This window comes from Pseudopodoces humilis, chromosome 14, assembly GCF_049639895.1.
Source record: "Pseudopodoces humilis isolate 2021_Gansu_Grassland_sample_001 chromosome 14, ASM4963989v1, whole genome shotgun sequence".
In the NCBI taxonomy this organism is placed as follows: domain Eukaryota; kingdom Metazoa; phylum Chordata; class Aves; order Passeriformes; family Paridae; genus Pseudopodoces; species Pseudopodoces humilis.
Window position 1 is genome coordinate 6987461 of NC_142213.1, and position 15383 is coordinate 7002843.

The 15383-nt window shown below is 43.3% G+C and overlaps 1 protein-coding gene across 7 annotated transcripts in view; it reads left to right on the top strand.

The window, feature by feature from the left end:
- The first annotated feature begins 223 nt into the window (after positions 1–223).
- The window catches only part of CTCF (CCCTC-binding factor), a 34755-nt gene continuing 19595 nt past the window's right edge, over positions 224–15383 (top strand). For 2 of the 7 annotated variants that reach the window (XM_014255515.2, XM_088062191.1), the window contains exons 1-2: positions 3686–3785; positions 8211–8323. Coding sequence is in view for 2 of the 7 variants with exons in the window: in XM_014255514.2 (XP_014110989.2) it covers positions 11898–11951 (54 nt within the window). In the remaining 5 variants the exon portion in view is untranslated. Of the gene's footprint in view, positions 243–3684; positions 3786–8210; positions 8324–11856; positions 11977–15383 lie in introns of those variants that run through there. The other 5 variants (XM_014255516.2, XM_014255514.2, XM_005526281.3 and 2 more) reach the window with 5 other exon arrangements.

Consider the following 15383-nt stretch of genomic DNA (forward strand, 5'->3'; position numbering starts at 1 on the left):
CGGCGGCCGCGGCAGAGCCGCGCTGGGTGGCGCGTGCGCACTGTGCCCCGCCCGCCGCCATTTTGTGTCCGAAAGCGACTGTGGAGCGATTAAACCGCGGGGCTGGTGCCGGGGCGCTTAAAGCGGCGGCGGCCGCGGCGGGGCGTGCGGGGCGCGGCGGCTCCTCCGCGGGGCCCGCGGGCGGCGCGGGGCGGCGGCGGGGCCCGGCGGCCGGAGGGAGCTCGGCGGGGCGCGGGGCGCAGGTAAGCGGCGGCGGCGGGGGGTTTGCAGTCGCGTTCTCCGGCCTCTAGGTGTCACGATGGGGCTCCGGCGCGGCTGGGGCCCCGCAGCGGCCGCCGCCGGGGCAGCAAGGGGGGCTTTGTCTCCCTCTACCGTCCCCGCGCCGCCGCCGCCGCCACCGCCGCCATTCCCCACAGCGCGGCGCTGGGCTGCGGCCCCGCCCGGGCCGCCCGCCCTCCTTCCCTCCCCGGCCGCCGCCACCCGCCGGCCCCGACTCCATTTTCTTTCCTTTGTCTCCTCCACCGCGCCACCGGCGCTGATTAACCGCCCCATTACCGCCCCCTCCCCGCCGCGCCTGCCGCCCCCCCCTTCCCTTCCCGTCCCGCACGTCCCTTCCTTCCCCCCCTCCCCCGCCCCGCCGGGCCCGCTCCCCTCCCGCCCCGCCACCGCTCCCCCCCCTTTCTCGCACCTTCCCGGGGCTCGCCCGGCGCCCTCCACCCGCCGCCCGTGTCCTGCCGCGGTGTCCGGCCGGGCGCTGCCCGCGGGGACGGCTGCGTGTCCCGCTCCCGCCGGCCGCCGCCTCGCTGCGCTGGCGTGTGCGGCGGAGTGAGAGGCGCTGCGAGGCGCAGAGCGGGACTCGAGCTCCCTCTGCAAGGCAGGCTGAGCAGCGCCATGCAGCAGCACCGGGGCGGGCACGGCTGGGGGGCGCCCGCTCTCGCCGCGGTGACCGGCCGGCAGCCCCCCCGCACCCCCCGCGCCGCCCCGGGAGAGGGCCGTCCTCGCCGTTCTGTGTCCACCCCCCCCTCCTCTGTCCCGTCCTCTCCACCCCACTTCGGGCCCGGGGTCCCCACGGGGCTTCAGGCTTCGATCGGGAGCACCTGGGCTGCCACCGAGCCGCCGACCAGCTGTGTCACTTGCTGGGACTTGGCTCGGCTGCCCGACTCGCGGGGCACCTCACCGGGAACCTCCCGGGCCTCCGCAGCAGGGTGCTTGCCCAGGGATGGAGCCCGAAATCTCATGGCAAGGGACGGCATTATTCCCTCCCTTCCATGGGTCTTTGCTGCTTGGGGGGGGGGGGAAGCACAAAACACGATTCTTTTTGTGATGCAGAGGAGGAAACTGCACATGCTCTGTGTCCAAACGCTTTGCTGTTTGTTCTCTACATCAGCTTTAGATTTCTTTAGAATGTATGTTCATATGGTATCAGATTTGGCCTTGCGTTAACCTTGTAAAATGACTTCGATAGAAGGGTTTTGTCGTGTTGTATGGCTCCTCCGTTCAGTGTAATCCTTAGGGCTTGCCTTGCCTGTTGGTGAGAATGAGCTCTTTCCTGTTTGTGACTTCCTATTTTTGTGCCGAGCCTTTCTCCCCTTGAATACGTGCATGGCTGTTCCTCATCTCTGGCCAGTTACTGAATTCTGGTAATAAACTCCAGAGGTTTTTCGAACTCCATTAGAAGCATCTAAAACACTGTTTACCACTTCCATTGTACGTGTTTTTATTTCAGTGCAGGAAGTGTGTAAATATCATCTCAAATTCTCCAGTTTATTCATCCTCTGCAGAGCCTGTTGAATTTGCAGGAGCCTGGTGAACATAAGAAATAATTCTGTGCTATATTCAAGCTCTTCTTACTTAAACAATTTCCCTAACACTTTCCTTCAGTGTAAGAGACAGAACTGAAGAAAGGTGCAATTTTAGTATAAGGGCAAAGCAATTCTTGCTGCCTTTTTCTTTTCTAGGTTGATGAATTTTTACTTCCATTTTGTTTTTCTTCTGGATGTGTAGGGCTTGCTCAGTTTCAGTGTCATCTGCTTTGCATGAATTGTTATTAGGATGCACAGAAAGGCTCAGACTTTGTGGGGTATTTTTGATGAGTAATATCTGAGCAAAAGGTGCAAAACTTGAGTTCCTGTAGCTTCCAGTGTCCCTGCAACTGAAATAATACATCAAGGCTCATCTATTTCGGACAGAGCTTGGAGAACTGTCACAACAGCATTAAGTTTGCTGGTGACTCGTGCATGCGGTGTTACTGAGGGAAGGAGCTATTTCAAGAGCTGTTTTCCTGTGAGCAGGGTGGATCTTGACTATGATCCATAGCTAATTTGTGTGTATCCTCACCAGCTCTTGGGGCTGCAGGTTGATACCCGCCTGCTGAGCTCCCAGTGCTGTCTTGAAATGCCAGAAGCTGACCCATGTTATTCTTGACTTTATTTAGCATTTACCTGAAAAATCTAATTATATGGGATTACTAACTTGTTAAGGAATTTCTGTGCACAGTCTACTCCAGAATTTAATTTCATCTTCTCCCCTTAGGACTTTGTGTCCAAGAACTGCTTTTCTAGATTTCTGGAAGTTGGATGTTGAGTATTATTAGGCCTGTTCTTGGAGCAAAGCCAGCTTACTCCTTGCTCATACTTAAACAGGTTCCACTGACCTCTGGATAGCTCTCCCTGCTCTGTCCGAACAGTTTTTTGTACATTAGCTCTTTCAGCTTTATTATTGATTATATTTGCATAAAAACTCCCTAATTCTTCGTCCTGGCAACTTTAGCTTCTCCTATCTCTTTACCAGAGAGAGAATGCTCAAGGGAGTAATAAGCATTAGGATCCCAGATGTACTTGTTACGTGCTCTAGAAACACATGTAATAAGGAGCGACCACTGCTTTACCTGAACACGAGGACACACACTTGACAAGAGCTGAAAGAAACCAAAGCTTTGACTGCTTGTTTTGTTTGTGTTAACTTACTGAACTGTATGGATTTATTTGCTTAACTGTAAACCCCTGTTCATCCATTTGGCTTTAGTTCAGATGCCCAGTTCACTCTTTGTTGCACTAAACCTTGAAATGTCAATACAGTATCAAGCTCTGCTACTCTGTAACCTACATGGTCTTAGAGACACAGATCAAGGAAATTCACTTTAATCGGTTATATGTAGTGTTGATAACAATGGTTCAGATCATACATGGCATTTGTTCTTTCAGGATTTTTACTGAAACTTAGAAAGAATCTGTCCTGTCCTGACTGTAGCTGAAAATACTGGTTTTGGTTTTTTTTTTTGTGCTAAAGGATACTTGAATTTCATTTACAACACTCCGTTCTGCTGCTCCTCCCACTTTCCTCCAATAATTCATCAGTCTTTAGTAATTAAGTGAGGTATGCTTATCCCAGACACATTTAATATGAAAAGTAAAGAGTTGCTGCTCAGCTGAATGATCTGTTTTTCTCTGATTAACAAAAATAACATCAAAAAGAAGAGCAGAATAAACAGAAGGTGAGCAGGGAGTTTTATGTTTCAGATCATGTTAACATTCAAGTAACTGCACACAGAACAACTCAAGACTGGGTATCTAATGTAAATTAAAGCTAAAGTGAAGTTTTCCTCAGTATTATAAAAACTTGGAAGCTATAAAATCTTAATTTCCTTCCAATGTGGTTCTTAACAGGTGAAAAGAGAAGTAGTGCAGAGACAGCTCTCAAGAATGGCGCAGTTAACGTGCATTGACTTAGGGGACATCTCTGATAGAATGGACTCCCGAAGCATTATTCTCTAACTATCCTTACAGGTGAAGTTTTGAGTCATAGATAGAGTTGCATTTCTTATGTAAAGTTTTGTTTTTAGAGACCCACCCCCACCTCAGTTCAAGCCCTCCCACAGTTTACTGTCAGCTGCCTGAAGATTTCAGTGTAAGTATTTAAAAGCACGAGGGCTGTGATCAGTTAGGATATGCTGACCAGTGACACCAGCAAGGGCTTCTGTAATGGCAGCAGTGCAGCAAGCTGAACTACAGGGTATTTTTTATTCTCTCTGTCGTGCAAGTAGTCTGCCCAAATAGATATTGTTATGTCAGTCAGCTAGCAGCAGCATATTATTTTTCTGCTATAACTGCAAACTCATAAAATTTCTAAAGCTTCATGGGTTTCACTGGAAAGCTTTGCTCAAATGTAAAGATGGGGTTAAGTAAGTTCATCTTATACTGAAAGTCCTGTTCTGCATTTTTATTTTGCCATACTGTAAAAAAAATTCTGTGGACATCATTAAATTTGTCAAATTCTGGCAAAACAGAAGGCAAATCACAGATTGTTTGGCATGTGAATTGCACCCCTGTCTGTATTAATAATGCATCATCATTAGAAGCCTGTCTATGTCTCAAACATCTGCAGGTAAATTATATAAAAAAACCAAACACAAGCCAAAACTTAACACAAAACTGTTTAAAACCACCCCCCACCAGAGTACATTGGGAGGTGAGAGAGACATTTACCTTGGCATATTGGTATATTTTTCACCAGCAGGAATATTTTTAACTGCAGTATTGGAAGAGATATAGTCCATGCACGTTGGAATACTAGCGAAATTCCAGGAGGTCAGAAAAGTGCTGATGTATCAGTAATAAAAGGAGGTGGAGTGGATGAACATGGCTATGCAGGGTGGGTGGCAGGTGCCCAAAACACCTTGGGTGTTTGACTAGCTCTGCATGGTGTTAACACACGTGTAGTTCACATTATTACCAGGTCTCCCACTTATTCTTAGTACAGAATTTAGTTAAAGTAGCGAAAGTGTTAATCACACTAACCTAAGGCTTTAAGAAAACAAGAGCTTGTTAAATTTATTACTTGACTTTGTTAAAGGATTTGGTCTTGATGACCTTACTGTATATTAATACTAGTACTGAGTATCAGTAAATGCCATTTAGCTCAGGATTAGTCTGGGGGTGTACAAGAGTGAATAGTTTCCATGGATATTCAGCAAAAACTAGTAATTGCTTGTCACAATTTGTTTTCATTAATCATTTTGTTGGTGAAAAATGTCTTTAAAAACTTGTTCATGATAAACTGGTTCATGGAAAAATCACTGGGCACTAAGGCTGCCACTGTGATTGTCAGGTGGGATTAGATCCAGTCCAGTGTGTGTGCTAAGGCTGCTACATGTAAAGCTGTGCACCTGGGAGCAAGGTATTCCAGCTGAATTTAAATCAAGGCACATTGTCTCCTAGAAAGCAGTGATTGAAATTTGTTTTGGAGTCATAGTGAATAAACAGCATAAACATGAGTTTCCAAGGTGATGCTATGACAAAGAACCTAACGTAGTTCTTAAATGCATTAGTAGAATAAGCAGAGGTACGTTCTTGTCCATCTTGTGGGATGGGATGAAGTCATTCCCAAAATCCTACGTATGGTTTTGGCCTCAGCACTCAAAATCCTCCAAAAAATTACTGTGTGAAAAGGGATTAATCTCAAATTTGATGGAAAACTAAGCTGTATTGCCATGCAGTAAAATGTTAAATGTGTGCTGTGCAGCTTCTCATCAAAACTGAGGTGACTTGATGAGAGTCCTCAGATATGTCCCTGACAAAATAATACTGGATATTAGTGAGCTTGCTGTAATCTTGCTGCCAAACACAATACGAATTTGTAGCCCAGTAAGTTCAAATTAAACAGCTTAAGTTTTCACAGGGAGGATGATTAACTATTGGATTGATATGAAGAGTAGTCATGTATTTCTTAATTTCCTAACATCTTTGAATCAAGATTGTGGGAAAAAAAAAATCTGAAAATTGCTTCAGCCAGATGCAAGGTGCTGACCTTTCCTTGTATATTTAGAGAACTATCATTCATGAGAGGTCAGGCTAGGTGATAAACCAGAGGTGCTGAAGAAAAAGGATGGGGATAGCACCTCGTCTTCTCTTGAACCACCTTCCCTCTTTTTGAACAGAGGGAGGTTTAAGACTTTTCCTTTTCAATCAAGAATATGATCAAACCAGTAAAATCTTCTGAATGGGGGAAAATAAGCAGATATTGATATATATTGGAGACTGTCAAATAGTGTCCTGTATGCTTGGTCCAGACTTGTGACTAAATACATCCTGATCTGAGCTGTGGCATTGGGGAAGCTGTTGGAAAGATAAATGTTGCTTCTTTGCTGCCAGGACAAGCTGCTGGCTCCTGTCCAGCTCGCTGCCTACCAAGCAGCCCAAGGACCTTGGCAAGAGCCCTGCTGCCCAGACAGTCCTTGTATCAGCAGAGGAGTTCTTCCTTCCTGGTTCTAAGCATGGAAAATGCTGAGAGGGTGAAGCAAGGTGATTTTTATTGAATCCACTAAAGGAAACATAGCTCCATAAAATTTTGTGTTACATAAAATTATTTATTGACCCATTTTATATATTGCATTTGTGTATGTTGTATGGGAATATATTATCTGCAGTGATCCTAGTTTTAAACTGGATGCTGAGTAAAATACTGACTTAATCAGGAATTAAACTATGAAACATAAAGCTGTGGAAGAAGGAGTAAACAACACAGTAATTTTAAGCTATGTTAATGCCTCATGTGTGGAGACTTGACACAAGTGTTTGACACTTTCTGAGCTCTTCAGGATGTTACAGTGAATAGCTTGATGGTGGCCTAAGCATCTCTAGGTGGAGATTGCTGGAAGCTAAGTTTTTTTTTTCCACATCTTGCTTAGTTAAAAGGTGGGAAGGGGATATGTAATCTTGAGAACTCAGAGCTACAGAGCAAACTTGCATATAATCCACGTGCACCTCTGTGTGGTAATTTCAACAGAGGCACATGATGCTTGAGATTGGCAATTCTGGTTTCTCCTGGCTATTTGTAAGAAGGTGAATGGTGTCACTCTGCTGCTGCCCCTGGAGTTCTTCACAGAAATCAGTCTCTGCCCAGTCTGGCTGCTGTGCTTCCTTGTGCTCACACAAGGCCAACTTTATGGGTAAATGCAGTGGGTTTTGTGGTGAGCCTATAGCTTGTAGGAGTAAAAAATGAGGTAAATATACCACAATTGATGGGAAACCTGTTTTGGTAAGAGACTGTGAAGGTACTGTAAGTTCAGAAGGGGATCTGCAGGTCCAAAGGCAAAGATCCCTAATCCTTTGACTGGGTGTTGGGATAAGGGTGGTAAACCACAGACATGATGGCTCTCCTTACACACTGTGTCCTGCTGGAGTTTTTGGAGACAGACTGCTGGACTAAATGGACAGTGATCTGTCCTTGCAGGAGTATTTTTTTATGCCCATGTTGGATAAAGGAAATTTTTTCCTTTTTTCCTAACCTAGCAATAAAAGCTATACAAAGACATTTACAATTCTTGCTGTTTGGGGAATAAGCACCAAAGCATTTAGGGAGATAAAAGTCAAGGCTTCCCTGGAAAGTAATTGGCTTGCATCAGGATTGTTGACCCATCTCCTTCCACAGGTGTGCTGGCAGTTGCATCTCCCGGTGATGAAGTGGTCAGCAGAATTTGCTTCATGAGGGCAGTAGCATGTAATTGGATGTAGAAAAAATGCAGCCTCAAGTTTGATTTGGGCCTTCATGGAACCATGCCCCAAAAAATTTTGGGCTAAGTAAGGCTTTCTGCAAAGGAAGTCAAGAGCAGAAGTAGTAATAGCAGCATTTGGCTATTTGTAAACATTTTTTACTCTTTGGAAATGGAGCTGTAAACTTCCCTGTATGTTTGAAATTGTTGTCCAGGCAATTGAATTCTCCCATTGTTTAATGTTGTAATAGACATGATTTCTCTGGACAGGCTCCTGGAAGAGCCTTTCACTGCAGTAGAACCAGTAGTGATTTTTGGCCAATTACTTCAGCTTCTTGTATAGTTTTTCTGTCTCCTTGTATTTGATTTGCAAAGATCTTCCCTTGAAACCACTTCTGACATCCAGAGATTTAAAATGAAAGCAGGAAATGCTACTGAATTAAAAATACCCCCTGGTTTTGGTTGTATAATTCTATGACATAAATTAACAGTATTATATTTTAACCAGTAGCTTTCTCCTGTGTGCTAAATTGTTTGCAGTGGAAATGCAATCTAAACTTCAGTTTTGCTTTCCCAATATGTACTGCAAGAAAACCCCTTAGAGGCACTTGAGGAATTTCCAGATTACAGGTTGGAAAAAGATGACATTTTTGAAGGCTAGTAGTTTCAGTTCAAGCTTATCAGATTATTAAAACCTTTCTTCTTTTCTTTCTTTTTGGAGGATGGAAGAAGTTAGTGTTATCCAGCATTCCTGCTGAGTATATAACTTACTGCCACTTCTGATCTTTGAAGAGAGATTTATCGCTTCCTGTGGCAATACTGAATACTCAAAAGGTACTCATTGATTACTTGATCCTTGCCTACCTTCCATATTTATTAGTGCTCTTCTCTCCTTCCTGCCGAAGAGTGACTGCTGTTGACTCCTGCCTGCTCTGAGCTACCTGGAGTGTTATATGATCCCCAGACTACTTTATGCTTTGCTCCTGTAGTGTGTGTGTGTGGAAATAGTTCTGTCATGTTAAAGCAGCTGCACCCTCTCCTTGTCCTACCAACATTTTGACCTACATGAAGAAGAATTTGTGAGCGTCCATGACAGTATGATGGAGGCAACTATCAAATATTTAGATGCCTGACATGACATCTGTAATGTTTTTGTAGGCATCTGCTTTGAGTGGCTTGTGCAGACAAATCCTTAGGGATGCTTTTTCCATCTCCACTAGACTCAAAGGAGGGAGATAGCATTCAATGTTTGTCCTTGCTGTGTTATCAGTCTGGCTGTTCCTGGTTAGAAGTGCTTGATCCAGTGCAGTTGTTGGTCAGTACAATGTGCTGCCTCTTGAAACAGGCTGTCCAGTTGTGGCAGCCAAGGGACAGTTTTCATCTGCCTTTTGGCACCTTTCCTATTGCCTATGGGACAAGATACAATTTATTGTTAACAATCTGGAGAAAAGAGCATGCAGTAGCCCTTACTACTTCAAAGACAGTTTTTTCCTTTTCTATTTGTTTAGATTTACTCACTGTGGTCTTGGGTTTTCTCCTGCAAATTAAAAAAAAAGTAGTGAGGTCTCTTGCCAGTACTGCTTCCTCCTTTTCTTACTGAAGTTCCTGTAGGAGCCTTGTCTCATGTGGATCTTCATACTTCATAGCACATGTGATTCTCTGTCTCTTAAACAGTGAAACACAGTATTTGTGCTTTTCTAATGCTGTTGTCTTCAATACGGGGTGGATTTGGATATCCACCACTCTGAAAGTGCAGGTCCCCAGTAGATTGACAAAAGTCACTGTACACCTGTTCATTTGCTGATCAGTATATGAGAGCACAGAGCCTCAGGATCTTGTGTGGAATTAAGTGCTGAGACCAGTAAATCTCAGTCCTAGGAGCATCATAGTTTTAACTGCTTAAATAGAAAAAAGTCTCAATGTTTTGTGTTTGAAGTTTAAGTAGATCCTTGATTTTATGTAGTGCCAGAGAATGGTAAAATAACTTTGGCTGGGACTTCTTGTGGTACCCTGGTTCAACCCCTGACTCAGTGCAAGGACAGCATTGATGCTAGATAGGTCAATTAGGATTGTATTTAGGAAATATTTTTTTTTTTCCACAGCATCTCTGAGCAACCTACTCCAATATTTGACCACTCATTATTGTAGCTGGTCTGTTGCACTTGTCCTTTGACTCTCTGCTTCCAAGAGTGTGGCTCCACCTTCTCTTTGATTCCCTTTGAAGGTAGCAGTAGGATCTCCCCATGGTCATTTCACAGCTAATTCTGTCATTCTGCTGTGTAGGTCTTCTATTCCAGTTACCTCATTGTTCTGGCAGCCTTTGGATGTGTTTTTTCCCATGTATTCTAAGCTCACCAATGGACATGTGAAGCACTTTAAATTTTCGGTTTACACCTGTTTTCCTTCAAGCTTATCAAACATTGCCCGTATGTCAAAGATCTGATGGAATGTAATTTCTTGCAAGGTATTTTATGCCAGAAAATACACCAGGTATTTAACAGAAGTTCAGTATTATCTTTGCAGTAGAGTAGGAGTGACTTACTCTGCCTTTGGGATGTTCCCTTGGAGTGGATTAGAACAAGAATGCCTTGCATTTTTGGAGGTCCCTGGGTTGTACATTAATAGGTTGATACTTCTTGAGCAGTGTCCAAGCAGCTTCAAAATATCTCTTAAAGTCCAGTAACTTATTTTCTTAATCAGAGCCAATACTTTGTAAACAGAGAGGGGCAATGGCTGTGCCTTGCATTAACTCACCATCAGTGCTAATCTGCAGAGATCCCTGTGAAATGTTCTCTGTTCATCTTGTCTTCAGTTTAGAAAAGATCTGCAATTACTGGTTTGTTTTCTCTTCCCCCTTGTTAGAGTTTGGGTACAATCTTTATTTAAAACAGCTTTCTTGACTGTTAAATAATTTGTCAAGCAGAAGATTAGGTTTGAAAAATTGAAGAAAACTATTCCTTGATTCAAAATTTCAGGAAACCCAAAGTGGATAAAAAGATGTTTCCATTCAATTCTGTGTATTCTGGTGTCCTCTTGTGTGTGTGACAAAACTTTGAGGTGATACTCCACATGAGAGGTGTTACATCAAGTGTTTTCTGAAGGGTGAAGTCCTTCACTCTTGAGGCTTTTCTATGTTAATTGACAAGTTTGTGAAGTTCAGGAAATCTTTTCTAGGGTTGCATAGCACAGAACCTGGCAAGGATGCAGCTTGCATCAGCAGTCTTAATATGCCCTTAGCTGTGGAGCTAACACCATGTATCTTCTGAGCATCCTCTTTCCTGGTCAGGGCTTGTACATAGCACTTGCAATTTTTGCAGAGTGTGTGTTGAATAAAAAGAGAGAATTTCCAAATTTGTTTGAAAGCTCACTATCACTGAGCATCCATAGCTCCAACAAACCTCTTATCACTAATGCTCTTTGAAGCTGATAAACAATTAAAAATAGACTTGTCAAGTAAAAAGTGCAGCCATGACCCAGACTGGAGTGCCTTGTACTAAATAAATGGCAGAAGAACCTGGAGGGGAAGCACTTAAATTCAAAGGGTGTGAAATCCAACTGGTGTGAAATCCAACACTGCTTGGCCCTCATCACTGAGTGCAGCAAGAATACATGCCTCTCTTGAGAATTACTCCTCTGGACTTCCTTACCATTCCCAGGGTTTTTAGCATGTGTGCACACTGCAGAGTGACAAGGATTACAGAAAGAGATAATGTGCTGTCTTATAAATACCGTATTTCTGTAAACGTGAATATTTTACACCCTTAATTGATAAGGGGAATGAACCTTGCTTCACTGAGCAGAGGCTGCTCTTCCTCAGGGTGGCAAAGTTAGAGCTGATTTTGTTATTTGATGTAAGCAGTATATCCACTGCTGGATTGACAGTGTGTGAGGAGTGATATTTGCTCTCATTTACACCTCTTAAGCTATAAAAACTCCTTCATCATGTGATGTGCTATTCCACAGCACAGGAGAAAAAGGCCATCTGAAGTAGGCAGAGCTGGCTCTAAAACGTCATATTGCACTTGTAATCTGATGTGAGACATCCAGAGCTTTAGGTTGTCAGAACTGTAAATGCTAAAGAGTTTGAGAACAGGTAGGTAGAGAAGCTTGTAAAATGAGTTCAGTCATCCTAGTGAAAGTATTAAAGCTGATTAAAATATTCCTTTGGTTTTGCTTATGGCTCTTTTGGTAAGTGAAGGAGTCCTCAAGCAGCTATCAGTGCTGTTCTGTTAGGCGTGTGGGACTACACCTTTTGTTAAACAAGCATTAAATATTGAACACTGCTTTTATTTCCCCCCTCCCCACCCCCCCCAGCCCCTTACCTTTCTCTTTTATGTAGTTTCACTAGTTCATCTGTTCTGTTCCAGAGTGAGTTCTGACCTCAGGAGCTGGATGAAGAATAGCCAGCATGAAGAGAACAAATCAGTCCAGGCAGAAGTGCAGAAGCGTCAAGAACATAAATGTAAATTGAGGGGGTTTAAAGTGTGGTATGTGTTCCATGCTGAGGCAGTAGTTTCCTGAACATAAAGCTTAACATTGTGCTAGTAGAAACCTTTTTGCCCTGCTTCTCTTCTGGCTGCCCTTACTGTTGGGGCACACCAGAGATCTAGTCTGGATGGAAATAAGTATCCTTAGCTTGGTGAGTTCTGGCCTGGATTGGTTTCCTGACCAGTAGCTGCAGTCTTCAAAGTGCTTGTGCTAACATGAGGAATAGTTGGACTGATGGAGGGAATGAGTGGGCAGTTTAAAGGCAGGCATGGTTTCTTTGCAGAAGTGGCTATGTTTGGAAATGAGACCTTACTGCTTCCTGGGAGAAAGGGTTTTTTTCTTCCAAGGTTAAGTGCCTTTGTGGGATTTTGGGGGTTTTTTGCTTCATCTGCTTTCAAGGTTGATTGTAGCACTTTTAGGGCTTGGAGTATGAGAATATTTGGAATACAAGTCCAAATGAATTAAGGGTGTGTGTAAAACATGTAAAAAATGAAGCTTCTTAAAATTTCAGCATGAGGGTCACTTTAAAGGACTCACCCGGGTTTGACTGTGTTTATGTCTGCTCCAACACTTATTAATTCAGACTGACTTTTCTGTGATTCAAAAGCAAGGCTGTCTTAATTTAGGCTCTGGGAGCTTGTCTTGTCCACCACCCTTCTGCCATAGGTGCTTTCAAAACTCCTGGAATTTCCTGTCCCTGCTGCAACAACAGTAAACTGCACCTCTGTGTTTGACAGCCTGACATTAAGTTAACTAGCACTGACTTTAGTTTTCCTTATGTGCATCAGGGTATGATTTGTGAGGTGACTAATAGTTAGTGCATGGGCAGCTATTATTGCCCAATGAACCCAAGTTACCATCCCAGGGATAAGCTCTTCCTGCTCCTCCAATTGGAAGCCTGAATTCCCTTGTCCTGGTAGAGTATCACTACTTAATGAGTACCTGTGCAAAGATAAAAGAAATAGCTGTTCCCCAAAAGTTTATTCTTGGATACTTGTTCATCTAGATGAAGCCTTAGAGGAAAACAAAATCCAGCTACTTATTATGAAGTCTCTAGAATGCCATGAAACTTGTTGCACAGGTCTTTTTTTTCAGGTGTGGGAGTGGCTGCTATTGCCAGTATATCATGCAATACCACATCAGATGGCCAAAGAATCCTGTTCTTCTCCTGTTTCTTCATTATTTTGAAGAAAGATCTTCTTTTGCTGTTAGCAGTTTGCTAGTAGCCTACATGAAAGGCTAAATTAATGTGTAATGGGAGAAATGGCCACAAGTACTTGTTGATAAAACTAAATCTTTCCCAGTATCTACCTATACAAGGCTTCACTTTTTGTGGTAATGGATTTTACAGGCTGTTTAACCTGAAATAATTTCTGATTCTCAATTTAATACCGTCAGGTATTCTGATGGTCTTTCATGAGCTCTTTCATCACTTTTACATCATGAAGACCTGTAAAAGGGAGGGACTGATTAGTTCTATGATCTAACATCAGCTAAAAAGAAATTCCTTTTTGACTGCTTCTTTTAAAGTGTAAGCCTTCCTGTATTCTACACGTGATCAGATTGCATGTTTGTCCTTCTGAAATGGACTGTCAGGTTGGCAAAATATAATGACTTTCTAACTAAATTAAAAAGGGAAACTTTTGAAAATATTATTGATAAGAGTGTATTTCACTGGCATTTCTCAGCTTTCAGTAGAGAATTCTCTATATGAGTAAAGACCTAATATCATCTAGTGATATGCACTAGCAGGTATTGAAAGAAATAGTGAAAAATTAAAACAAAGATTTGAAACAATGTTAGATAGCAACAGAAGGAGAAATTAAAGAAGAATGGAACAAATTTTAAGAACATCATCTAATTTTGTCCTTATTACCTTCTCAATAGACCTTTAATTCTCCAAATCTAAAGGAAAAGCAAGATAAAAATTATTCTTCAGAAATAAAGCTGAAATGCTTTCATCAGTCTGCTTTCTTCATCAAGGCTTTCCTTGTCAGGTTACAGGATATCTCAAGTGACTTGAATATGTGTGGGATTTGTTGTCGGTAACTGCAGTGATTTTTTTTCTCTTTTGTTCCACAATGCAAGTTCCAAGTAGTTGACATTATTGTATCTGCTCTTCTCTCCATTGTAGGCTGCAGCTTATTACAGCAGAATTAGCAGTATTAGTTCTGGAAGAGCCATGATCTGGGGCTTTCTGCCACTGTCAGGTGTAAAGATTAAGAGGGAGCTTGTTCAGCAAACAGCTGAGGAAAGATGTGGAATTGAGTTTCCTTCTGCCTGGCTGGGGGCCCCGGGTATATACTCTGTTTCCATGTCTTGCATGAACTCCCTGAGTTCCTGATCCAAAGTGAAAGGTCAGCTTTATTCTGAGTAATAGCAGGAGATCACAGGTGTGTGCTACTTGCTGACTGAAAAATAGGGGTCAGTGCTGAATGAAGCTTCTCATTGCTTGCCATCATTTCATGAGACACAATGAAATTGGAAAGAGCTTTGCTGGGATCCCTGGGCAGGAGTACTTCTGTAAGTTGCAGGAGGAGCAGGGAAAAAAGAAAAGGGGTGGAGTAGAGAAACGGCACAAGATGCATTTTGATTCTAGCATTGCACCAGGCTGACTGTGGAGAATGTTCTGTAGCCAGGGATAGGCTTGACTGTGCCCTTGGGAGTTTGTAGGGGTCAAAGGTAAAGATTATTTGATATGATGTGGGCCGAAGTGTGCTGCCTTCACGGGAGCATATGTAAAAAGTAACTTTGGTTGACAGGTAACAACTCAGTGAAAAAAATATGGACGGCAGTCTGGTCACAGATAAATACTATGGAATTCAGACACTTTGCTTGCCCACAGACTTGCTGTAACCCAGAGGGGTTGCAGTATGCATAAGCGAAAGCAGTTTCACTGTCGTGTGTCATGGGTGGGTGGCACAGAGTGGAGGGACATGGCTCAGTGTAGCCACCTAGCTCACCAAGTACAAGATTCCTGGTGCTGTGGTTTGCTGACGGCTTTATGCTCATACTGCAGCTTAAGGTGGCCCTGGTGATCCCTTTCCTCTACCCAAGCATTTGTGTGAGGAATTGGGTCAGGAACTGAACATGTTCTAACAGAATTGTTTTTCTCTGCATTAGTTTTCAGCTGGAATTAGTTCTCGATGGAGATCATTATGGTGAATTATTCTGTCACTGTGAAGGAGGAAGCTGAGAGCAGCTCTTTGGACAGTGAGTGCTGTGTTTACCTGTCTTACAGAGACCATGAAACTATTACACAAGTTAAAAATCTGGTCTCCTGTCTTGTTACTGAGGAAAAAGTGGGTTCCTCTTGATGTCAGTTTAGTGTAGGGATCCACTTAAAAGCTTGGAATTACTCCCTGGAACAATGTGCTCTTCTTGCTGTATTTAGACCAACCTCCCA